This window comes from Pelophylax lessonae (assembly GCF_965119305.1).
Source record: "Pelophylax lessonae genome assembly, chromosome: 3".
Classification (NCBI taxonomy): Eukaryota; Metazoa; Chordata; class Amphibia; order Anura; family Ranidae; genus Pelophylax; species Pelophylax lessonae.
In genome coordinates, this window is record NC_138770.1 from 415,929,981 (window position 1) to 415,954,090 (window position 24,110).

Sequence of the window (24,110 nt, forward strand, 5' to 3'; positions counted from 1 at the left end):
GTGACAACCAGATATTCCCTTACTACTTTTAGAGGGATTTTTTTTTCTCACTTCTGTTTTGCTTGTGGGACAAGTATTGAATGGAAATCTACCTCCAATGTAAAGAGAAAAAAAGGCATGGGGGGTCACATAAATCAGTCACTTTATGGATAAATGTATCCCAGAAGTCTATGGTGCCTTCTCTATGACACTATCTATCGATGTTTAAGCTCATTCCACCAGGGCCATGTCATGGGCAGAAAGCGCTGGGCAGGGCCAAGCTAGATCTGCAAAGTCCCAAACTGGACCAGCTTTTAGATGTTCGTTTCTCATTATTGGCTTGGACTCTATGGCTGAGGGTCTGGGTCTTTGCCCAGGTTTTTTTTTAGCTTAATGTGGATCATTTGTTTCCTATTTTCTCTTGCGTCCTCTGACAGTCGCCGCCCGATGGTATTAGCCTTCACTAATGGGTAATGGCGAACTCTGCAGGAGCAGGCTAGGCAGATAATTATCAGGTTAATACAAAAAAACTTTTATACCTCGGCACGCCACTAGGGGGCCATCCCTCAGCCATTATCCTGAACCCAATCTATTACCTCAAGTTTTATGCTGCCTAGCGTCAGGAGTAGAGCTAGGTCTTCCCTGCTGAGACCTAGGGTCTCGGTTTTCTTTGTTTTTTCTTTCTAAATTTGTGTTTTTCTTTGCACAAGTTTTTTTTTTTTTATCTCACTATCACTAGTTAGGGATTCCTTTCCTGGAGGACTACAAGTGACTGCAGCGCTGGGCCTCGGACTGGGTAATATAGATCCTTATGGAGTCCCAGCCTGCCAACGAGCGTCGTAGGTTACTGGTATGCCCAGGCCTCGCAACAACCGTGCCTCTCCGAATGGGGACGAGCCTGCGGAGCTGCATCTTCGCTAAGGGTGTCTCAACCCGGATCGCCCGCGTGTTGCCAGCATCCCTCCTTGGCTGACGGGACCCCCACTGAGGGTGGGAGGTCTCCCGTATCTGAGCGGTACCCGCTTCTGGACTGGTGAGTACTAATACCCCCTTGTCCCTGGGGACGTTTGGAGGGTTGTGGGCCCGCTCTTAGGGGATAGCAGGGCTGGTGGTCTCTGTTGGATCCCCCTTCTGGCAAGGTTGTGGGCTCTCCCTCCCTGCTCCCGCTGGGGGTGCTGTAGGGGTCTCCCTGTGGTCCCTGATGTTAGCCAGAATGTGTTTGTACACTTATTTTGCCGCCGTTCGGGGCGGCCGCCATGTTTTATGGTGTGCAGAATCTAAGCTCTGTGTGAGGACAGCAGCCATGTTGGGATTCTGCATAGGCTCCCAGTCGGACACCATCTTGGATGTGGGCAACATGCCTAGTAAGGGCAAGTGGCCATTTTTCCTGTGACTTTTGTCATTGACTTTCAATAGGCACCTTTTTGTCTGAGCTCGAGGACTGGGCCTCTAGCAATGTGAGGTCACTTCCTTTTTTTTCTTCACACTTTCTCCTGTGTAAAAATGTGCTGACAGGCTGGGGATTTCTGTTAATTAATCCTTTGGTCATTTTTTCAACCAAAACATTTTTTACATGTGGCTAGTGTGTTTTCACAGGGGGCTCTTTCTGTTTGTGCAGATTGCGGGGGGGGTCCTCGGGAACCGCCGTTTTAAAGGGCCAGCGTCCCTTTTTCATTTTAAGGCAAAAATGGACTTCCCGCAGACCTGGTTGGGGCTTCGGATACACCTGAATCCTCTTCCATGACCTCCATATCTGCTGCTCTTGACTGACTTTGGTGTCCCAGGTGAATCTGCTGATGTCGACACGCTCCTCCAAAAACGGCCTGTGCCCTCCCAGTCCTCTGACTCTGAGCCCGAATAGGTTGCCACAGACGATGGTCCCCCTGAGGGGTCCCAGTCCTCCGCTTCTGAGAGGGGGGAGGAGGGGGAATCTTCCTCCCCGGTAGCGCGGGAACACGCTACGATGGATGCTGTCATTGGCATCATAACAGAAATTCTCAATCTTGACGATGAGCCAGCTCAGTCAAGTAAGCGGTCCGGTTTCGGGTTCCGCAGACCCCAGTAGTCGGGTCAGGCTTTTTTCCTGCCAGAGGAATTTCACGTGCTTGTGAATGGCCAGTGGCGGCGCATTTAGCACTTGTTGGTGCCTAAGCGTTTTTCCCTCCGCTATCCGTTTTTGGAGGCGGTAGACAAATGTTGGATTGTGTCCCCAAGCAGGGGGTCACACTGTGTCTAGGCTGAATGAGTCCACCTTGCTGCCAGTAGAGGATTCCTTAGTATTCAGGGATCCGGCAGATAGGCGTGTAGAAGCGCTTGCCCGCCACATTTATCTGGTGGCGGGTTCTCTGTTGAAACCTGTGTTTGCTTCAGTGATGGCCTCTCAGGCGCTCACGACATGGTGCAAGGGGCTTCGCAGCAGGATCCGCTCATCCACACTGCGATGTTCCTGTGCGATGCGGCCTTGGACGAGGCTCCGTTGGTTGCCTGGTTGTCGGCGGTGGGGATTGCTGTCCACCGCATTACCTGGTTACAGAGCTGGTCGGTTGACCAAGCGTCCAAAAAGATGGTGTCTGAGGTCCCCTATGAGAGGGGTTGTCTTTTTGGGGAAACTCTAGATGAGTTGATTAAGGGGCTCACGGGAGGTAAGTGTACTCTGCTGCCCCAGGTCACCAAGGGTGAGGGGGCCCTCCTTCAAGACTCAACATAATTGCTTTTGTGCCTTTGGGGCGCAGGAGAAGGGTAAACCCTTCCGACTTTTCAGTGGCCATGAGAAGCCGTGGTCGTTTAAGCCAAAAGCCGGTCAGTCTGGTTCGGCGGCCCAGTCCACTTCTTCCTGAAGGGAAGCCCTCCCCCGATGTCGGGGTGGGGGACGTCTGCTTTCTTTTCAGGAACCCTGGTTGTCCGGCATTCAGGACAAGGGGGTTCACAAACTGATTCGTTCAGGGCACAAGATCAGACCTGCAGACAGGTTCTTCCTGTCAATTCTCCAGCTGTCCCCCGATCGTCTCAGTGATCTCATGAGGGCAGTGCACGATTTGCCTGCCCAAGGAGTCATTGTACCCTGTTCCTTCCCGGGTAAGGTTTCATGTTTTTTACTCCAACCTGTTCACGGTGCCCTGGAAAAAGGGCAAGGTGCGTCCGATTCTGGACTGAAGTCCCTGAACCGCTTTGTGCAGGTACAGAAGTTCAGGATGGAATCCACCCAGTCGATGGTGGCCTCGTGGAGGCCTGGGGACTTCCTGGCATCCATCGACTTGACGGATGCTTATCTCCACATCCCTATTCTCGAGGGTCATCAGAGATCTCTCCGCTTTGCTGTGGCTGGGGAGCATTACCAGTTTGTGGCGTCGCCTTTCGGTCTCGCTTAGGCTCCCAGGGTTTTCACCAAGTTGTTGTCTCTACTGCGTTTACGGGGCATTGCGGTCCTCGGTTACCTGGACGACCTTGTTAAGGTAGAACTCATGTGTGACCTTGGCGAAAGATCTGTCTGTGACGGTTCAGACACTTCAGGAGTTCGGGAGGGACCGTCTATTTTCAGAAGTCAGCACTGACTCCCTCTACTCGTCTCCAGTACCTAGGGATGGTCCTGGACTCTGCTCAATCTCGGGGTCTTCCTTCCGGAGGACAAACTCGGGACTCTGCGGGAGGAGATCAGAGCTCTCGAACGACTATCTCTTTGCGGACCTGCATGCGGGTTTTTGGCCTGATGGTCTTGCCCTTCGAAGCAGATCCGTTTGCTCAATTTCACACCAGGTCTCTGCAAGCGGAGATCCTGGACAGGTGAAGCGGCACCGCAGTCCTTGAAAAGGAGAATTTCTTTGAGTCATCCGGATCTTCTGTGGTGGCTCCGGCCGCAGTCCTTTACACTGGGTTAGTCCTTCTGACTTCTATTATGGACGTTTGTCTCCACGGATGCCAGCCTGTCGGGCTGGGGAGGAGTTCTGGGCACGCTTTGCACCCAGAGGACGTGGTCGGCGGGGGGAGACTTTGCTACCGATCAACATCTTGGAGCTCCGAGCGATCAAGCTTTGTCTGTTCCGGTGGTCATCTCAGCTTCCGGGGTGTCCGGTGCGGGTACAGATGGACAATGCAACGGCTGTGGCTTATATCAATCACCAAGGGGGCCGAGGAGTGCCCGGGCGGCCAAGGAAGTGGCCGAGATTTTGTCCTGGGCCGAATCGCATGTTTCGGCGCTCTCGGCCGTTCACATTCCGGGTGCGGACAACTGGCAGGCAGACTATCTGAGTCGCCAGACTTTGGACCAAGGGGAATGGTCCCTGCATCCGGAGGTGTTTCACCTCCTGTGCGCCCGGTGGGGGACTCCGGACGTGGATCTGTTTGCGTCCCGTCTCAACAAAAAGGTGGAAAGGATCGTGGGCAGGACTCGCGATCCTCTGGCAGACGCCGCGGACCCGTTGGTGGTGCCTTGGCACCGCTATCGGCTACTGTATGCCTTTCCTCCGATTCAACTGTCCAGGTTCCTCCGCAGGTTGGTGTCGGAACGGATGTCAGTCATTCTGGTGGCCCCGGACTGGCCTCGACGTTCCTGGTACGCGGACATCGTTCAGATGGTCGTCGAACCTCTCTGGCGGCTTCTGCTGCGAGACGGTCTTCTGTCTCACGGACCGATCTTCCATCCTGCTTTACAGTCTCTGGCTTTAACGGCATGGCTGTTGTAAGCCAGGTCCTAAGGGATAGAGGTCTTCCTCGGTCAGTCATCCCTACCTTGTTAGAGGCTCACAAAGCCACTTCAAGGAAGATTTCGCACCAAGCGATATATGCTTTCCCGGTGCGGTGAGAAGTGCATGGTTTTCACCCTCGTTCCTTCTCGGTGGCGAAGGTCTTGGCCTTCCTGCAGAAGGGCATGGTTCAGCATTTGGCGCGGACTACGGTCAAGGGTCAGTTGTTGGCCTTGGCCGTCTTTTTTTTTTCCAACGACCTTTGGTGTCGCATTCTTTGGTCCGCACCCTCATTCATGGGGTGCGGCATTTGGCTCCCCCGAGGAGAGCTCGCTTGCTTCCCTGGGATCTAAATTTTGGTTTTGTCAGTGTTACAAAACCCTCCCTTCGAGAACATTGGAGAGATTCCTCTGTCTGTGTTGTCACAGCAAGTTGCTTTTCTGGTGGCCATCACGGCGGCTCGCAGAGTGTCTGAATTGGCGGCCTTGTCCTGCCGTTCTCCTGATCTGTTACTTCATAGAGATAAGTTGGTTCTGCGACCGAATCAGTCTGTTCTTCCCAAGGTGGTTTTCTTCATTCCACCTCACTGAGGATATCGTGTTACCTTTGCTGTGTGCACGACCCAAGCATCCTGGGGAATTTGCCTTGCATTCTCTGGCTGTGGGCCAGGCGGTCAGGGTCTGTCTGCCACGGAGTCGATTCGGCAGTCTGATTTTTCTATTTGTTCTTCCTGAGGGACCTCGGAAGGGATCGGCCGCCTTCGGCAACCATTTCTAAGTGGATCAGACAGACGATTGTTCAGGCCTATTCCATCACGGGTCAGGTTCCTCCTTTCCCGGTAAAGGCTATTCTACTCAGGCCGTTGGTGCCTCTTGGGCTTTTTGCCATCAGGCGTCTGTGGCTCGGGTGTGCAAGGCGGCGACCTGGTCGTCCGTGCACATTTTTCAAAAGTTTTAAAAACTTGATGTTTTGGCATCTTCCGATGCTTCCTTTGGCCGCAAAGTTTTTTGAGTGCGGCAGTTGTTGTTTTAAGGGGACGTTTTTACTGTCCCTCCTTTATGGGGTGTTTTTTCTGAGTGTTGCTCCAGTTTTTTTCCTGTGGGCTCAGGTTGTTACTGGCCCGGCTATTTGCATTACCTTCTTAATTGGTTGCATTGCTTTCCCACCCCTCATACCTGCACTGCTTTCCCACCCCTCATACCTGCACTGCTTTGGGACGTCCCATTAGTGAAGGCTAATACCATCGGGCGGCGACTGTCAGAGGGCGTAAGAAAATATAATTTTTGTAAGAACTTACCGTAAAATTATTTTCTGAGTCCTCTGACAGTCGCCGCCCCCGCCCCTCTGGTTTTTGGATCTGGGGGTTGTTTCCTTCCGGTACTGCTTGCTACAAACTGAGGTAATATCAGATTGGGTTCAGGATAATGGCTGAGGGATGGCCCCCTAGTGGCGTGCCGAGGTATAAAAGTTTTGTATTAACCTGATCAATTATCTGCCTAACCTGCTCCTGCAGAGTGCGCCATTACCCATTAGTGAAGGCTCATGCCATTGGGCGGCGACTTCAGAGGACTCAGAGAAAAGAATTTTACGGTAAGTTCTTACAAAAATTCTTTTTTTAGATGTAGCCTCTCATGTGAGCTGTCCTGTAAATTGAGTCAATAGGTAATAACTTTTTTTTTTTTTTTTTTTTTTTTTCCCTATTAGGTTGTGCAGTTCATCGTGACTTTGGTGCAGAATAACCGATTAGTGAGTTTAAAGAGAAAAAAGTAAGTTGTGTGCTTTTTATATTTTTAGGTAGGTCTGTGATAATGTACAGTATACAAACTCCTAAAAACTTTTCTCTATTATAGGCCTTTACGTCTCAACACGCAGAGTTCTCAGAAATCCACAATTTTACAGACCATGGTTAAAGAAACCACTGAAGACAAACATCATGTAAGTCTTGGTAAAAATCTTCATTTTTATGTGCAGGTTGGCTACACCACACTGGATAACTGAGCCATATTAGTAGTAACACATTTGTAGTATGGCAGATTTGTAAAGATGACCTGCTGAATGTCATTATCTGTACTGCAAAACCTCCACACCTCTCTATCCAACAATTGCAGTTATTGAATGTAACTGAGCTCCATTTGAAAGACTTTGGGCCCCATTTATAAAGCAGCAGTTTGGTTTCTTTTTAAAGCAGCAGTGTGGTCATAATCGAGAACTGTTTAAGATCCATGAATTAAAGTGTAATTCCAGTCAAATTCTAACTAAGGCTAAATCTACTCCTGCCCCTGTTCTAAGAGCATTCTATCTACCCTTTAAAATAAAAGCTGTGTATACTTGCCTATTCTGCCTATACTTACTGTGTGACCAGAGCAGCTTCAGAATAGGCAAGTATAGACATCACTTCTTTTACAGGGTAGATAGAATAGTCTTTGAGTTGGAGTAGATTTAGCCTTAGTTAGAATTTGACTGGCATTACGCGTTAACCACTTCCTGCCGCATGTTTACTGTGGCAGTGTGGCCCGGCTGCGAAAAATCACGTACCTGTACGTGATTTTTTGCAGGAGATCGGGGGCACTCGCGTGTGCCGCGGAAGCACGGATCTCTGTTTTTCCTTTAGTGCATCCCCCCCCCAGTTAGAAATCACTTCCTAGGAGCATACTTAACTCTTTGATCGCCCCTGATGTCAACCCCTTCCCTGCCGGTGTCATTTATACAGTGACAGTGCATTTCTTGTTTTTGTCACTGATCACTGTATTGGTGTCACTGGTCCCCAAAAAGCGTCACTTAGTGTCAGATTTGTCCTCCGCAATGTTGCAGTCCTGCTCAAAAATGCTGTTCGCCACCATTAATAGTAACAAAAAAAAAAACATGCATCTATCCCATAGTTTGTAGACACGATAATGTTTGCGTATACCATCAATATACGCTTATTGAAATGAAAATAATATATATTTTTATTTTTTACCAAAAACATGTAGCATAATACATATTTCTACCTAAATTGATAAAGAAATTACATGTCCATGTCTTCTAGGCCATTGGGCTTTATGCTGCTCTCTTTAGGAGTATACCATCACTTCCTGCTATATGGCTTCATTTTTTTCTGCCTAGTCAGGAGTAAGGACCTGGTTCTCTGCTGGGATCTGCGCTCCTGGCATTTTTTTCCTTTTTTTAAATTGAATTTCTCTATTGTTCATTGACGGACGCAGTTCTCTGATCCATATTAGTAGGGTTATACTACAGGAGTAGGACACTACCGGGACAAGTTTCGGCTAGCCTATGGGCAGTCTGGAGGGTACACCCTCTCTCTTCCTGCATAGGATGTCAGTTATAATCTGCCTAGTCAGGAGTAGAGACCTTAGTTCCTTGCTGGGATCTTTGGTCCTGGCAAAAAATGTTTGTTTGTTTTTGTTTTTTTTGCCAGCCTTTTTCTCTGGATTTTTTTCCTGCGAGATCTTCAAGCAACTATGCCAGACTGGGGAACGGGCTGGTTATGTAGATCTATCGGTCACCCCAGCCAGCGAGCACATGCAGGCCTTAGCTCCACGCTGGGTCGGCCGCGACATAGTCCCACTGGACAGGGACTGGCCTCACGAGTTAAACGTCTCACCAGGACGCACACGACCGGGTCTAGGCTTATGACGCAGCGTTCCTATTTGGCTGACAGCACCCCCACTTCGGTGGCATGGGGTCCTGTCAGGAGATAGCGCCTGCCTATGTTCCTGGTATGATGAGTAAACGGCCCCCCCAAACCCCCCCCCCCCCCCCCCCCCATGTTGGGGATTGTTTGGGCCTACCTAGGGCTGGGACCTTGTTTGCTGGCCACACGAGGGGTCGGGGAGTGCGTTATGGACTGACCATGAGGTTTGTGCAGCTGGCTGGTGTTAGCTGGGCTGGCGGAGGGGTCCCCCTGTGGGTCCTGGTTACCGCGTTGTGGCCATCTTGGTACACCCGTTTTCGGCCATTTTGCTGTGCAGGCCGGTGGGTGTGCCTTGAGGCGTTTTTTTTTTTTTTTTTTTTTTGGTGGGAGGAGCCCCTCCCTTCACCCCAGGCAAGCTTCCTTGCTCACTTCCTTTCATTGAGCCACCGCTGAGACCTTCCTAATCAGATTGCTTATCTGGGGACAGTGGTTACTGAGGGTGATCTCTCTCTCTGTGGTGTTCATTAGCGCGTGCCTGACCTCCGGGGGGCGCTGTGGGGCCACTTTTTATTTAAAAAAAAAAAAAAAAAAAGTCGTTGCCATTTTTTTGCAAATTTTTGCTTGTGTCCCCACCTGACCCCTCACGGAGGCCGCATGGTCTTCCGGATCTCCACTGTCCCATCAATGCTTTTTTGGCGGTTCAGCATTCGGGCCCGGGTGGAGGTTGGAGGTGCGCTGAAATGTCCACCTACCCCTGCCTCATCTGATGTCTCGGATTCTGAGTCTGACTCAGCCGCAGACGTGGGCCTCCCTGCCGGGTCTCTTGCCTCGCGCCCTGTCTCCTCGGATAATGTGGATGACATTTCTACCTCCCCTGCCACGCATGATACAGGTGCTGGTGGATGCACTGGTTGTTTCGGTGCGTGACACCCTGCAATTTGGAGGATGCATCGGTGACTGCGCCTGGGGCGCAGGTAGCATCTGGCACTTACATGCCATCTGGAGCAGCTTATTTTGCTAGCATGCTGATATAGGATGGGACTGTCCTGAGACATTCCCCTGAGGTGTCTAAGCGGCTGCAAGATGTTACCCTTTTGAGGTGTCTCTGGTAAAGTGGACTGTTCCACCTATGGTGGCCGTATTGTCTCTAGGCTGGATAGGGCTACCTTTGTTCCGGTGGAGGAATCCCTGTCCTTTAAGGACTTGGGAGATAGGATGGCGTGGGCTGTGGCCTGCGATCTGTACTGCCTGGTGGGGTCTGCACTGGGAACAGTGTTCATGATTGCCCTTTCCACGTAGACGCTGCCTGATGGGCGGAGTTCCAGCACCGTGTCTTGCGTGGGGGTAGAGTGCCTTTCTTCCATAGGCTAACAAGGGTAAGGACCTTTGTCACGGACGGGGTCCCTGCTTGTCGGCTCACAAACAGTTTCTTCGTCCCTCGGGGACAGTGGATGTGGCGAAGTCCTTCAAGACTTCCAGACGACCCTGGTCTGGCGAACAAGAGATCGTGTGTTTTTTTTTTTTTTTGTTTGTTTTTTCTAGACCTGCGCAACAAGGCCTAATCGACCTGAAGTTGCGTCCTTGCCCATCTCTGGGGTGGTAGGACGTCTTTGCCGGTTTTTGGAACCTGCGGCTGGCCCAGATCCCAGGCAGTTGGGTTCAGGTGGTCATGCGGTCTAGTTGCAAGATAGTTTCGATCCGTTTTTTTTCTTGTAGGGTTTTCCCTTCCAATGTACAGCTGTTCCTGGATCACTTGCAGGCACTCTTGGGGCAGTTCAGGCTCTGATTTCAACAAGCTGGACCTACTGGCCCTTTGGTTCCGTGCAGATCAAAAATTCAAGATGGTATCGGTTCGCACGATGGTGGCTTCCCTACATCAGGGGGATGCCTACCTTCACATCCCGTTATGTTCAGGACACCAACGGGTTCTCCATTTTTGCCATAGGGCACCAACGGGTTCTCTGTTTTTGCCGTAGGGTAGGATCTCTATCGGTTTGTGGCGTTACCCCTTGGTCTCGCTTCTGCTACTCAGGCCTTCACAAAGGTGTTGGCTCCGGTCCTGGCACTGTTGCAGTAGCGGGGCGTATTGGTCCTGGTTTCCTGGCTGATCTGCTTCTCCGTGTGGAGTCCCCTATGGTGCTGACAACGAATTTGGATCATCACCATGAGGAGTTCAGGTGGGTTCTGAACCTTCAGACATCATCCCTGGTCCCTTCGATGAGACTGGACTATCTAGGCCTGACTTTGGAGTCGTCCTCAGTCCAGGGTGTTTTCTCACTCCAGGAAAACACTCTTGGAACCTCAGACTGCGGTTCAACTGTTACTATCCAGCACATGGTCATCCCTTCTGACCTGCCTGCGAGTTCTGGGGCTGTTGGTGTCGTCTTTCGAGATGGTCCTTTTCGCTCAATCTCTCTCGAGGATCCCCCAGAAGGCGATCCTTCTCGAATGGGACTAGAATCCAAACTCTCTGGAATTCGGATCCGGTGGAGCCGGGTGACCAGGGAGTCTTGATCTGAGAATTGTCACCGCGGATGCAAGCCTGTCTGGGTGGGGAGGAGTCCTTGGCAGGTTCTCTGCTTCAGGAGTATGGTCCCTGGAGGATCTAGGTTACCTATCAACGTCCTGGAGCTGAGACCGATCCGGCTTTGCCTAGTTCACTAGATCGGGCACCTGCAGCTGTCCAGTGCACATTCCATCGGCTACACCACGACCATGGCTAACATCATTCACCAAGGGAACACCTAAGGTGTCCTTGTGGCCTTGGAAGTGACAGGCATTCTTCGTTGGGCAGAGCGCCTGCCCCCAGCTTTCTCCACTGTTCCCTTCCAGGTGTGAAATATTGGCGGGCGTATTGCCTCAGTTGCCAGGCCTTGGATGCAGGGGAATGGTCCCTTCATCCAAGGGTGTTCCTGCAGTTGTGCCTTCATTGGGGCACTACAGACGTGGACCTGCTGGCGTTGCATCTACTGGATAGTGCAGAGATTTGTGGCCTGTTCCTGGGACCCTCTGTCAGGTGCAATGGTGGCACCATGGATTCTGTCATAGGCAAGAACATTCGCTAAGTTCAACTTGAACGATGCTATGGCGTTTAGCATGGTCCACTGCGCAAGGTTGACGCCGGCATGGTCGTGTGAGAGTGATCACGGATGGGCCAAGGTCAGTATAAGTTGCTGTCTGCCTTTCCTCCTCAAGTTGCTGCCAAGAATTATGCGCATGATCGAGGCGGAAGGGATTCCGGTCATTCTCGTGGCTCCGGACTGGCCTCGCCGAGCTTGGCACGTTGACCTGGTCAGGCTAGCCTCAGACGCTCCTTAGAGACTTCCTCTCAGGGAGGATTTATTGTCTCCAGCTCCAATCTTCCATCCGGCTTTACAGATGCTGGCTTTGGCAGCTTGGCTGTTGAAAGCCAGGTGCTGAAGAACAGGGGATTGTCTGCTTCAGTGATTCCCACCCTGCTTGAAGTGTGGGAAGCGACTTCTTCTAGTATGATTTTTTTTTTTTTTTCTTTTCATCATACGAGAAAGTCGTATATTGCGTGGTGTGAGTCTCTTTGGGCTCCCCCTCGCTCTTACTCGGTGGCCTGAATCTTGGCTTGCTTCAACTGGGAGTTGATCAAAAGTTGGCCTTGAGTACTGTCAAGGGTCAGGTTTCCGCTTTGGCAGTTCTTCCAAAGGCCGTTGGCCACCCATTCCCTGGTGTGTGACTTCTTCCTGGGGGGTGCGACACTTGGTACTTTCGGTGCGACCTCCGTCACCAACTGGGGACCTTGATTTGGTGCAGTTGGTTCTTCAAGAACCTCCTTTTGCAAGTATTCGAGGGTTTCCCCTGCCTACCTTATTACAGAAGGTGGCCTTCTTGGTTGCTGTCAATCTGCGTGCAGGGTGTTGGCACCGGCGATATTGTCCTGCCGTTCTCCCTATATCTTGGTTCATGGAGACAAGTGGTACTTCGCCCGGATCCGTCCTTCCCTTTCTAGTGTTCACTTGAACAAGGACATTGTATTAACATCTTGTGTCCTAAGCCCTCACATCCTAAAGAATGTGCATTGCATTCTCTGGATAGTTCAGGCACTCAAGGTGTACTTGGCGACCACTGAGTCTTTTTCGTAAGTCAGGCTCGCTCTCTGTTCTTACGGAAGGCCCATGAACAGGACTGCCTGTGTCTGCTGCGACTATTTCCAGATGGATCGGACAGATTGTGGTGCAGGCATTCTACTCGGACGCCTAGTGCTTGGCAGGCATCTGTGCTCCAGGTTGCAAGACTGCTACCTGGTAGTCTGTTCACACCTTTACTAAATTTTATAAGGTGTATGTGCTGGCATCTGCAGATGCCTCCTTTTTGGCCGCAAAGTTTTGCTGGCTGGAGGGCTTTTGGCCTTCCTTGAGGGTGTTTACTGTTTGTTTTCAGGTGGGCCTCATCTTTTGTTCTGCTGAGTCCTATGTTGCCTGGTTGGCTATGGCTTTGGGACGTCCCTACTGATGTTGATCAGAGAACTGCGTCAGTCAATGAACGATGGAGAAAACTGGATTTTTGACTTACCGTAAAATCCTTCTCAAGTGCATTGAAGGAGGCAGTACCCGCCCCTCTATTTTGAGTTGGGTTGGTGTTACTTTCTAACACTGCTTTGATACAAAACTGACATCCTATGCAGGAAGAGAGAGGGTGTATCCTCCGGGACTGCCCATAGGCGTAGCCAGAACTTTTTTTTTTTCTTCTGCCTAGTGTCCTACTCCTGTAGGGGGCAGTATAACCCTACTGATATGGATCAGAGAACTGCGTCCATCAATGAACTTAAGAGAAAAATATTTTTTACGGTAACTCAAAAATCCATTTTTTTTTTTTTTACTTTCTTTGTTTTTGTTCCTGTATGAACTACAATCAACAGCCGGACTGGGCGACGCACTGGATATCTTAGATCCTTATGGTCTTTCCAGTCTGGCCTGCGAGCGCTACCCAACTATTGGCTCCGCTCTAGTTTGGCCACGATATAGCCCCACTGGATGGGGGCTGGCCAGTGAGAGAAACACCTTGCGAGGTCGCATAGCCCTGGTCATGACCACAGTCACAATCAGTCGCAGCGTACCTCAGGCCTCGGCACCTCCTTTCCAAGATGGTGTGGTGGACTGCTGGGAGTAGCGCCCGCCTGGTGCCATGGTGAGTAGTGTCCCCCCTCCTTTCTTATGGAACTGCTGCAGTGGTCTCGGGCCCTCCCTGGGGATGGTAGGCCCCCTCCTGTGTCTTCCCTCCTCCTCACGGTCTTTCCCTCTCCACAGCGGGGTTCCCCCTGCGTAAGTTGCTCTCATCTGCCCCCCCCCCCCCCCCCCCCCTCCATAGCCTCTCTTGGAGCTCACGGGTGCAATTGGGTAGGGGGGCTGGCCGGAGAGGAGTGGGTGCTGCTGTCGGCTCCCCTTTTTGGGGGTGCCTGTACTTGGGTGCTGCAGGGGGGTCCCTGGGGTGTTGGGACCATCATATATTCCTTCCTAAGGGTTTAATTTGAATGAAGATATTGTGTTGCTGTCTTTGTCCTAAGCTGAAACATAAGGAAATTGCTTTACATCCTTGGATGTGGTCAGGGTGATTCGGGTGTGCCTGGCGGTGACTGAACCGATTTGAAAATCTGATTCTTTGTTTTTTCTTACGGATGGACCTCGTAAGGGGCAGGCCGCATCTGCTGCGACCATTTCCAAGTGTATCAGGCAGACGGTGGTGCAGGCCTATTCCATTAAGGGTCAGGTTCTTCCTTTCCCTGTTAAAGCACATTCTTCAAGGGCATTTAGTGCCTCCTGGGCCTTCCGTCAGGCGTCGGTGGTTCAGGTGTACAAGGTGGCTACGTGGTCGTCTCTACACACGTTCATAGTTTTATAAGGTGGCTGTACTTGCATCTTCGGATGCGGCGTTCGGCCGCAAAGTTTTGCAGGCTGCGGTTGCAGAGGCTCTCGCCTCTTGAGGATATGATTTATTTCTGGTGGTGAGCTCCAGTTGTTCCTGGTTGAGCTCCTGTTTTTTACCTGTATGGCTATGTTTAGCCTTGTTAGGAATTATGTCTCTTCCTGTTTTTTTCCCACCCCTCATATTGCACTGCTTTGGGAAATCCCAATGGTCTAGAAGACATGGAGCTGTGTCCGTCAGTGAACCTTAGAGAAAAAGATTTTATGGTAAGACAAAAATCCAGTTTTTTGTTTTATAGTCCAAAAAATAAAAATCAGAGGTGATCAAATGTCACCAAAAGAAAGCTCTATTTGTGAAAAAAAAGACATCAATTTTATTGGGTTACAGCATTGCACAACTGCTTGGGTTTCAATGCCATGTGCTAAATCTTTAATTTAGGTGAATTAAAGAATTGTAGAGCTTCTTTTGTTGGGAGTTGATGTATGGAAAGTTGGTCGTTCCTGTTTTGCACACTTTTTAAAGCTCACAGTGCCTAAGTAGCATTAGCTTATATCATTCGCACACGCACTCTATTTTTATTTTTATTATGAATATAATATTAAAGCTTCACTTTTTTCAAAATACTTTGCAGATGACCCATAGAGGAGAAAGCTTAAACAGAGGAGAGATTTCTGATGATATAGTAATTTTTGATATAACTGAAAATCTAGAGGAAGAAGGAGAGGGAAATGTACTTGCCCAAGAAAATTCTGATCATTCTTCTGACACGCTGAAGTAGGTGAACATTTTACTTTGTGTTTCAACTTTGAAATGTTTTTAATACTGCATTAAAGTGCAATTAAACTCCACAATACTTGCTTACCTTCCTTTAACGGTCTGGCATCTTGGCAGGTTGGGGGGTGGTTCCCATTGGCTGGCTTGGAATGATGTTGCTACTGTGCATGTGCAGGAGTGCAGTCATCCCAACACACAGTTGTTTTGCTGGAATGTGGTTTGAGCTGTGCTTGGGCTGCTCTGTGTACATTCCATAGAAGACTGCGAGCAGGTAGGTATGTTTTATTGCAGATTTGCATGTCTCTTCGCAATAAAGAGCCTGTGTGCTTTCAGTTTTCAAAAGTGTGAATTTAGTTCTCCCGCTTTGATACTTATGCATTTACCTTCCAATACAGCTTGAGTTCTGCCTGGTCACATCTTTAGATCTAACTTAAGCAAGGTTCGAGAGGTGAATTACCAGCGGACACACCTCTCCCAACCCCCCTCCTGCTGTTTTTATAATTTCTTGTCAGTGAATCCAGGATTGACCAGATGGATTCTGATTGGTCAGTGTAATAGGGCTGACTGGTCAAAACCCATTTGACCCATCATAAAAGCGCTGACAAATGTTGTAAGAGCTGGGATTTGCAATCTTGACTGCTGGAGTTGCTCTGGCAGTGCTAAATGGAATGAGTGTTTGGTGGTGGTCACTTTTTTTTTTTTTTTTACTTTTTGTTTTTATAAAGGAGAACTAGTTAAAAGTGTTTCCATCAAAGATTACTGTTTAATGCTACAGCATACAAAGACATTTTAGGTGACTGTGGTTCCAATATTCTGGCAAGGGGGACAGTCCTTCTTTTTCTGTTCCAGAATGACTCTAGCTCAAAGCTATGCCCATAAAGATCTGATTTTAATGAGTCTGATGTTGAATTTGAGTGGCCTGTACAGAGTCTTGACCCCATCCTCACTGAACACCTTTGAGTTTTCTTGGGAAACCTGATTGAGCCCAAGTCCTCTATTCGAACATCTGTACATGACTTGGCAAATGTTTTTTACTGAATGGGCACACATTCCCAGAAGAGTGCAGACTGGTATAGACACAAAGGGCAAGACAACTGCATATTCATAGCTGTGGCTTCAGAAAGGCATGACCAAGAAGCTCATATAGGCTTAATAGTAAAGTGTCCACAAACCTTTGGCCGTAAAACATATTTACTTCTGTTTTAAGACAGGTCTCTAATTTAATTTAAAGTGACTCTTTCCCTTAAACACAGCCTGCATGGACACAGTAGTGGCTTGACCTGTGCAAGTTTGCAATACCAGGACTTCAGCATTTCATGAGTTTGATTTTTGGCACCTGCTTCATAAAAGGTAAAACTACATTTTTGTGTCTTGTAATTGTTATATATATATTTTTTTTTAACCCTCTCAGTGACCGGCTTTCACCTGAAATTGTGATAGTGGAGGATGATGTTGAGGATGATGCCTCCCTTCTGCCAGAGGATAGAAATTTAGAAATGATTGTTCCACTGAGCCCAGTCCGAGAAGACATCTCAAGCCCCCTGATGTCTGGTCCTCTTCAGCTTAATAACCAGTCCTCGCTTACTGCAGAAGACCCTGTCACCATGATGGATTCCATTCTTAATGAAAGTGGTGTCCTTTCTCAAAATATTAATCTCCTTGGAAAGTTAGTAGGATATGTAATTTGTCTAGTAATTTTTTTTTTTTGTCTTACCATGACAAAACCTTTACATGACTTTAACTTGTTTTTCACTTTATTCGCAGAGTTGAACTGTTGGATTATTTAGACAGCATTGATTGCACCTTAGAAGATTTCAAAGCACTATTGTCAGGACGTCAGTTCAGCATAGACCGAGATCTTCTAGTTGATGTATGAAGCCATTTTATTTCTTTCAATTCCACAGTGGTTTTATTTTGTCTGTGCATGTACAGGGACTAAGAATGGGTGTTTTCTCAATTTCAGTTAAAGCTGAATTCCAGGAATTCAGCCACTTTGTAAAAAACGAAGGCGCACTATGAGTGAAGTCCAAGGAGCTACACGAACTCTCCTGGGCTTACCTTTTACATTTGATAGGTTTTTTTCTCTGCCAAGATGCACTCTAGGGATCTCAGAGGAGAGAAGTACGCAGAGCCAACCTCTTCCCTTCCGTCCATTCTCAGAAGCCTTTGTATTTTGGGAATCTGGGTCCCACCATCCCAGGGAGCGGCTGACGTCCATCCCAAAACCCTCCAGGAGTAGGGGATCTACTTACCATACCAGAAACAGAGTGGACACCGCTCCGGACAGCTCACCGCTCCATTGGAATGTGTGTGGCTGTTGGCCAGGAGGAAAGCTGCGACTCAGGCCGAAGGCCAGGTCATATGCGCCCTTGTAGGACGTTTAACTCGCAGGCCAGCCCCCATCCAGTGGGGCTATGTCGCATCCGACCTAGCGCGTTCACTGACCAGATTGGTGGTCACTGTGGGTCTTTAGGCCCCCCCTATCCCTGGGTGAGGTTATGAACTGGCTTTTGCCACATGCTGTAAAGGGGGGTTTGTTGGAGTTGCTGCGGACCGGGTTTTTCCTGGTGCGCAACAGGGGGTTGAGCAGGGTTCCCTGCCACCCTGGGGGTTGGTGACTAGGGCAGGTATGTCCTCTAAGCTCCCTGCAGCGCCTGTTGGGCTAGGGGAGGGGATGGTTTAGCATCTGCAAGTCCGTGCCGGATCCGGCCAAAAATTTAGGCTGTGGCTTTGCGGCCTACGGGTCGGAAACTGTGGGGCAGCCCCTGTGAAGGTGGCTATAGCCACTGCCTCCCATTTGGGCATCTGCCCTCCCCTCCGCTGCCTCTGGGTGGTCAGCTTCGCTGGGGCTTGTGGCTGGGCGTCCACAAAGATTTAGGCTGTGGCTTGCGGTCTCTGTTGGGGAGTGGCCCCAGTGAGTTTGGCTGAAACTCCCGCTCTTCCTTTGGGCATCTCCTGGACTTGGATCTGTGCACTTGCGGCTGGGCCTCCATGAAAATTTAGACCGCAGCTTGCGGCCTGCTAGGCCATGCGATCAGCTTGGCGCGTCCCTTGGAAGGGGTGGCGCTGTGGGGGTGGTTCATTTTTTGATGACAGCCTTGCTGCCATTATTGTGTGGGGCACCTTCCCCTTCTTAGGGCTGTGGGACCATCAGGGTGTATCCTGCCTTCATGTTCGCGTCACTATTGAGGGTGACCCCCCCCCCCCCCCCCGTTCCCTTTTTATGGGGTCCAGTTGGTGGGTCCTCAGTCTGCGTCCCCTTTGTGGGATTGCAGTCGGCAGCCCTCTCCTGATTGTTACATCAGATCCTGAAATTGTTAGGGATGCGAGTCACCCTGCTGGACCTGCGTCCAAGCATCCTGAGTGCACAGATAGTGAGGATGATTCCTCTGCTCCTCTAGCCGTGCATAAAGACGCTGGCGGGTGCACACTTTGTGTCAGTGCATGAAATTAAATGGATGTTGCAGCTGATGCTAGCTCGGAGGAGCTGGTCCCTTTCAGCCCCCACAGGCCCTCCAAAGTGGCGCGGGTGTTACCCTTTCTGCTTACTTTTAACATTGTCACAAAACAGTGGGGTTGGTTAAAACTCTTAGTGGTTCCTAAGCGTTTTTTGCCTTGCGGTATCCTTATGAGGATTAACTCTCTCCGCTAAGCGCAGATTATTCTGGTGACTGCAGGTGCTGGTTTCCGCTGGGTGAGGAGTCTGGTGGGGGTCCTCTGCTGAGGAGCGCTTGGTGCCATGTGCCTGTCGACCGGGTGGTGCTACCAGCGCAATGGGAGTTGTCCCTTTGCTGTGTTTTTACACTTTTGTGGGGTTCCTCTGGTGCCTCATGGAGTCTTTGGCCCACATCCCCCCCCCCCCCCCTTCCTGATCCCCATCTCTGAGGCTGCGGAGCCCTCCAGGTCCCATTCATCTATCAATGCACTGGCGGCTGTCCTGAAGTCCTTTTGTGTCCTGGGTGGAGGTGGCTTTCGGGCGACGGGCTAGCAAAAAGCGCCCCTGCCTCATCTGTCTCATCAGATCCTGAATCTGATTTAGCTGCAGTGCACGTGGGTCACCCTGTTGGGTCTGCAACCACGCGCCCAGGATCCTCAGATTACGAGGAGGATTCCTCCACATCTGCAACCACGCACAAAAAGGCTGGTGGACTGATTGTATCTGTGCGTGAGACTTTACAGATGGGGGATGCAGCTGCGACGGAGGCGCAGGTTCCCTTTGGCACTCGCAAGCCCTCCGGAGCGGCAAAGGTGTTTCCTTTTCCCGCCTCTTTTTGACAGAATTGTCGCTAAAGAGTAGGGACGACCAAAGCGCCCTCTTAGGGTCCCTAAGCGATTTGCTAGGCGATACCCCTATGAGGAGTACCTTATTAAGAAGTGGTCTGTTCCACCGGTGGTGGTCCCTCTGGTTTCAAGATTGAACAAGGCAACCATGATTCTGGTTGGGGTCCCCGGTCTTTAAGGATCCAGCTGACAGGAAGGCGGAGGCTGTGGCCCATAATATGTACATTCTGGCTGGTTCAGCACTGAGGCCAGTATTCCCCATTGCCCTGGTGTCGCAAAATCTGAGTGGGCTAAGCTTTTACACCGTGACCTGGAAGGAGAACAGCTCCTCCCTGCCTTTGCTGAGCTGGTGGACCCAGCTGGTCCAGGGGCTGCAAGTTGATCTGCGATGTCTCTTTGGATGCGGCTCCCCTAGTGGCTTGGCTCTGTTTCGGCAGTGGTCCTTTGGCGTGTCTTTTGGCTCAAATGCTGGTCTGGTTTAAAAAGGCCTTGACTGTTCTCCCCTTTCAAGGATATGGCCTATTTGGAGCTACCCTGGATGACGTTAAAGGTCTCACGGGGGGATAAGATAACCTTTCTTCTGCAGGCTACTAAGGGCAAGGACCCTTGTCGTAGACGTGGGCCCTCCTTCTCGGCTCATAAGCTGTTTGGGGCAGTGCGAGACCTGTTCATTCAAGAGATTATTGTCCCGGTTCCGACTTTGGATTATTTTCAGGGTTTTTACTCAAACCTGTTTACAGTTCCCAGGAAGAAAGGCAAGGTGTGTTCAATCCTGAACCTCAAGGGGCTGAACTACTTTGTGCGGGTGCAGAAGTTCAGGATGGAGTCCATGCCGCACGGTGGTGGCATTCCTGCATCAGGGGGATTTTCTTGCCTCTATCGACATCAAGGATGCTTACCGTCGCATTCCAAAATGTGGAAAGCAAGGGTCCCGCGCAATGGAAATTAAATATGAAAAATTAAGGTCCCGAGCAGTGGAAAATAATTTGAAGGAGTTGCTGCCTGCCCAGAATATTTCCCACCAAGGTGAGAAATCAAGGGATAGGAATAGATTTATGGGCTCTGGGGTGTGTGTGTGTGTGTGTGTGTGTGTGTGTGTGTGTGTGTGTGTGTAAAAAAAAAAAAAAATATATATATATATAACCATCGACCAAAAAAATACCCTGCTGAAATCATCCAGGAAGGTTAAAGACTCACCCTACAATACTGAATATGCTAGTTACATATTATGCAACTAGCCATAGACCTTTTTAAAACTTCAGACCTTGGGTCTGCTTGCAAACTGAATTGAGCTGTAACAAAAATGTGTGTACACAAATGAGTGCACACACATACGTATCGAGATGTGCACTCCCTAAGATATACATCTAGATAAATTACAATAAAAACGGAGAGGGGGGGGGGGGAAACTGATGAAATGACTCTAGGCTTGGGAATAAACGGACTTCCATAACCATAATCTTGAATATGAATATATATATATAATATATATAACTTTATCCATAAATCTCCCACCTATATGGATGTCTGGATGTTACCACAGTAAATAGTGACCATACACAACCCCGTGAATCTCTAGATCTTCATGGATACCCCCAGGTGCTAGGGACCCTAAAGTGAATATCCAATAGGATTCCCTCTTGCATAGTTTCTGAAACCTCACCCCATCACCCTGGTCCCTAATGATTACTTCATTGCCGAAAACCTTCAATCCATTTGGGTCCCCATCATGTAGCTGACCAAAATGTCAGGGTACAGAATAGTTATTGCGTTCTCTTGGTCCTTCCTTTATTTTTTTTTTTGTTTAATATACTACACTTGTGTTCCCCCGAATCTCACTCTCAAGGGTTGTATGGTGCGTCCAACGTATAGTAAACCACACGGGCAAATCAGAGCATAGTTCAAATAGCTGGTACCACAGTTAATAAACTGTTTGATCTTATGACTCCGACCGCTGGAACCTGCTGCTACTTTTTTCTGATGTCACGTAAAGGGGCAGGCCCCGCCGTTTTTGACCCTGCATCTATATAGATATATATATGTATATGATGTGTAATATTTTTAGCTGTATTTTTAGTTGCATTTTTATCTGCCCTTGTATACATGTGCTACTGGTTTGATTGTGCAAATATGGTGCAGTTATTGCATGGGTACCATGAATCCACCCTGCAAGGGATTCCACAAGTGGAAGGGGTGTAGTATCACTGCCAGTGCCACACCCCAAGAGGGAGGGGTTCCTAAGACCTTAGGGAGGAGGCTTGAGCAATTTACTGCTATTTAAACTTGTGAGTAGGTCATGACACAGTGGCTCTGAGAGAGGCTAAGCCTCAACGTGTCAGCCGTCATCTCAACAGAACTATGGACAATTACATGGACTATTCCTGACACTCAAGCTATTGAGTCTGATATGATCATTTTTAACTTCTGTTTGTGAGTAGCCATTTTTGTTAGGTCTGTGCTCCCTTCTTTGTTTTTTTTTTTTTTGTTTGCACTACTGTGGACTACCCCAGTCCTTTAGGGCAGCAAGACTTTAGCCATCCGAGACGCCATATGTGAGTCCTGTGGGAAGTGTGGTCGGGGAGCTTGGATTTTAAGCGCAGGAGAAAGGTGGTATCGTCATATCGTCTTGGCCACATGCTCCCTGGTGCGTACCTTTCTTTAGGGGGTTAGGCACTTGGCCCCTCCAGTGCGTTCTATGCTGCTGCCTTGGGACCTTTAATTTTGTGCTGTCAGTCCTCCAGAAGCCTCCTTTTGAGAATCTTCAGAGATTTCCCTGCTTACTGTCTCAGAAAGTGGCCTTCTTGGTGGCTATCACCTCTGCACGCAGGGTGTCTGAATTGGCGGTGCTATCCTGTCGCTCACCTTACTTAGTGGTTCTTTGTCCCTGTCCATCGTTCCTTCCAAAGATTCTTTGATTTTCATTTGAATGAAGACCTTGTGTTGCCTTCCCTGTGTCCCAGGCCAAAACATGCAAAGGAAATTGCTTTGCATGCGTTAGCTATGGTCCTGGCGATTAGGGCTTTTAGGAAATCAGACTCGCTATTTGTGCTTAAGAATGGTCCTTGCAAAGGGTTGTCCGTTTCCTCTAACCATTTTCCAGATGGCTCAGACAGACGGTGATTCAGCCCTATTCCATCAAGGTTCAAGTTCCTCCTTTCCCTGTCAGGGCGCACTCTCTACTAGGGCGCTTAGTACCTCATGGGCCTGCCACCATCAGGCGTCAGTGACGCAGGTTTGCATGGCGGCCACCTGGTTGTCGGTGCACACTTTCACAAAGTTCTATAAAGTGGATGTATTTGCATCTGCGGATGCTTCCTTCAGCCACAAGGTTTTGCAGGCTGCTGTTAGAGGACCTGGTCCTCTTTGAGGGTGTATTGTGTTTTTTAGTTTTGGTTGAGCTCCTTTTTTACCTGGTGGGCTATGGTTGGCCTTGATTTTTTTTTTTTTTTTTTTCCCGCTGTTCCCACCCCTCATGTTTAACACTGCTTTGAGACGTCCCAATGGTTAAGATCAGGAACTGTGTCCATCAATGAATGAAAGAGAAAATGGGATTTTTGACCGTAAAATCCATTTCTCTAATGTTCATTGAGGGGCACAGCACTCACCCCTCTGAAGTTGTAATTCTTTTGAAACTGTAACAAAACTGAGTACCTATAGAGCAGAGAGAGGGTTTAAAGTGTTCGAAAAAATACAGAATTGTCCTGTTTTTTTCATTTGAATCATTACGGTTAAAGTGAATTCTGATGATGGTTCTGCAGCATCCGAAGATTTTATAGCCTGAGCTTTGTGCTTATGAAAATTTACCAGTGATCCAGTTGGGTCTTCCAAAGGACTTGTTTACACTCGCAGCTGAAATTTTTGCCCATTTTTGTTCTGTGGTGGATTCCCTTGCAGAGGCATTTTACAGGCTGTTCAGATGTGTTGTCTCCTGGATGCCTGTTTTAACTAGGGATGGGCCGATATGTTTTTTTCAGGGCCGATACCGATTATTTTGGTCACAACGTTTCCGTAGCGGTCGATATTTTGTACATTTAAAGTTTTGAAAAATAAACACAATTTTTGACACATCTGGTACTGAACATGTTAATTTTTGTTTAATGCTTAATGGCTGACTGGCACCCTGTGGTGGCTGGCTGGCTTTCTGGCACCCTGTGGTGGCTGGCTGGCTTTCTGGCACCCTGTGGTGGCTGGCTGGCTTTCTGGCACACTATGGTGGCTGGCTGGCTGTCTGGCTGACTGGCAATTGGCTGCTGTGGGTGGGTGTATGGCTGTGATACACTCCCGCAAGACAAGTCGTGACTCCAGACGAGGCTGTCCAAGACGAGGGAGGCGGCCTAAGAAGGCAGAATGACATCACAAAAATCGGCCAGTTCCAGGGCCAATAGCGATATATCGGGGAAAGTGCATATCGGCCCCCGATAATCGGTCTATCCCTAGTTTTAACCCTTTAAAACCACAGCACTACATTGCAACCGCAATTACACATGATTGCGACACAACCCCATCCACTTAAATGGACCGCATTTGGTGGCAATACTGGCTGTTGAAAGCAACCTGTAGTTTAATTTTTGCTACACTGCACGATGGCCGTTTTAACTTAGTTGGGCAATAAAACCATGGCTCAACAGCCGTTTTTTACTGCCACCTGGCTGCCTGTGTAAATCAAGCCCTAGATTACTTGTCAAATAACTCGCCTGTGTCTGTTGCCTTAAAGTATCTGCTTTCTTCCTTTTAATCTTCTCCAAAAGAATAGCCAGCAAGAATCTGGTTGCTATGGTATGTGTGTATACTTTTGATACACCAAACTAAATCTGTGATTTGCATAGTGAAGCAGTTTTTCAGTTTGTGTGACTTTACACTTTAAAATATGT

General features: G+C 49.1%; 1 protein-coding gene across 2 annotated transcripts in view; it reads left to right on the top strand.

The window, feature by feature from the left end:
- Positions 1-24,110, top strand: part of HSF2 (heat shock transcription factor 2) — a 64,553-nt gene that overhangs the window by 18,732 nt on the left and 21,711 nt on the right. For both annotated transcript variants that reach the window (XM_082252117.1, XM_082252118.1), the window contains exons 6-10: positions 6,363-6,424; positions 6,509-6,593; positions 14,816-14,958; positions 16,370-16,624; positions 16,723-16,828. In XM_082252117.1, coding sequence (XP_082108243.1) covers positions 6,363-6,424; positions 6,509-6,593; positions 14,816-14,958; positions 16,370-16,624; positions 16,723-16,828 — 651 coding nt within the window. The remainder of the gene's footprint in view (positions 1-6,362; positions 6,425-6,508; positions 6,594-14,815; positions 14,959-16,369; positions 16,625-16,722; positions 16,829-24,110) is intronic.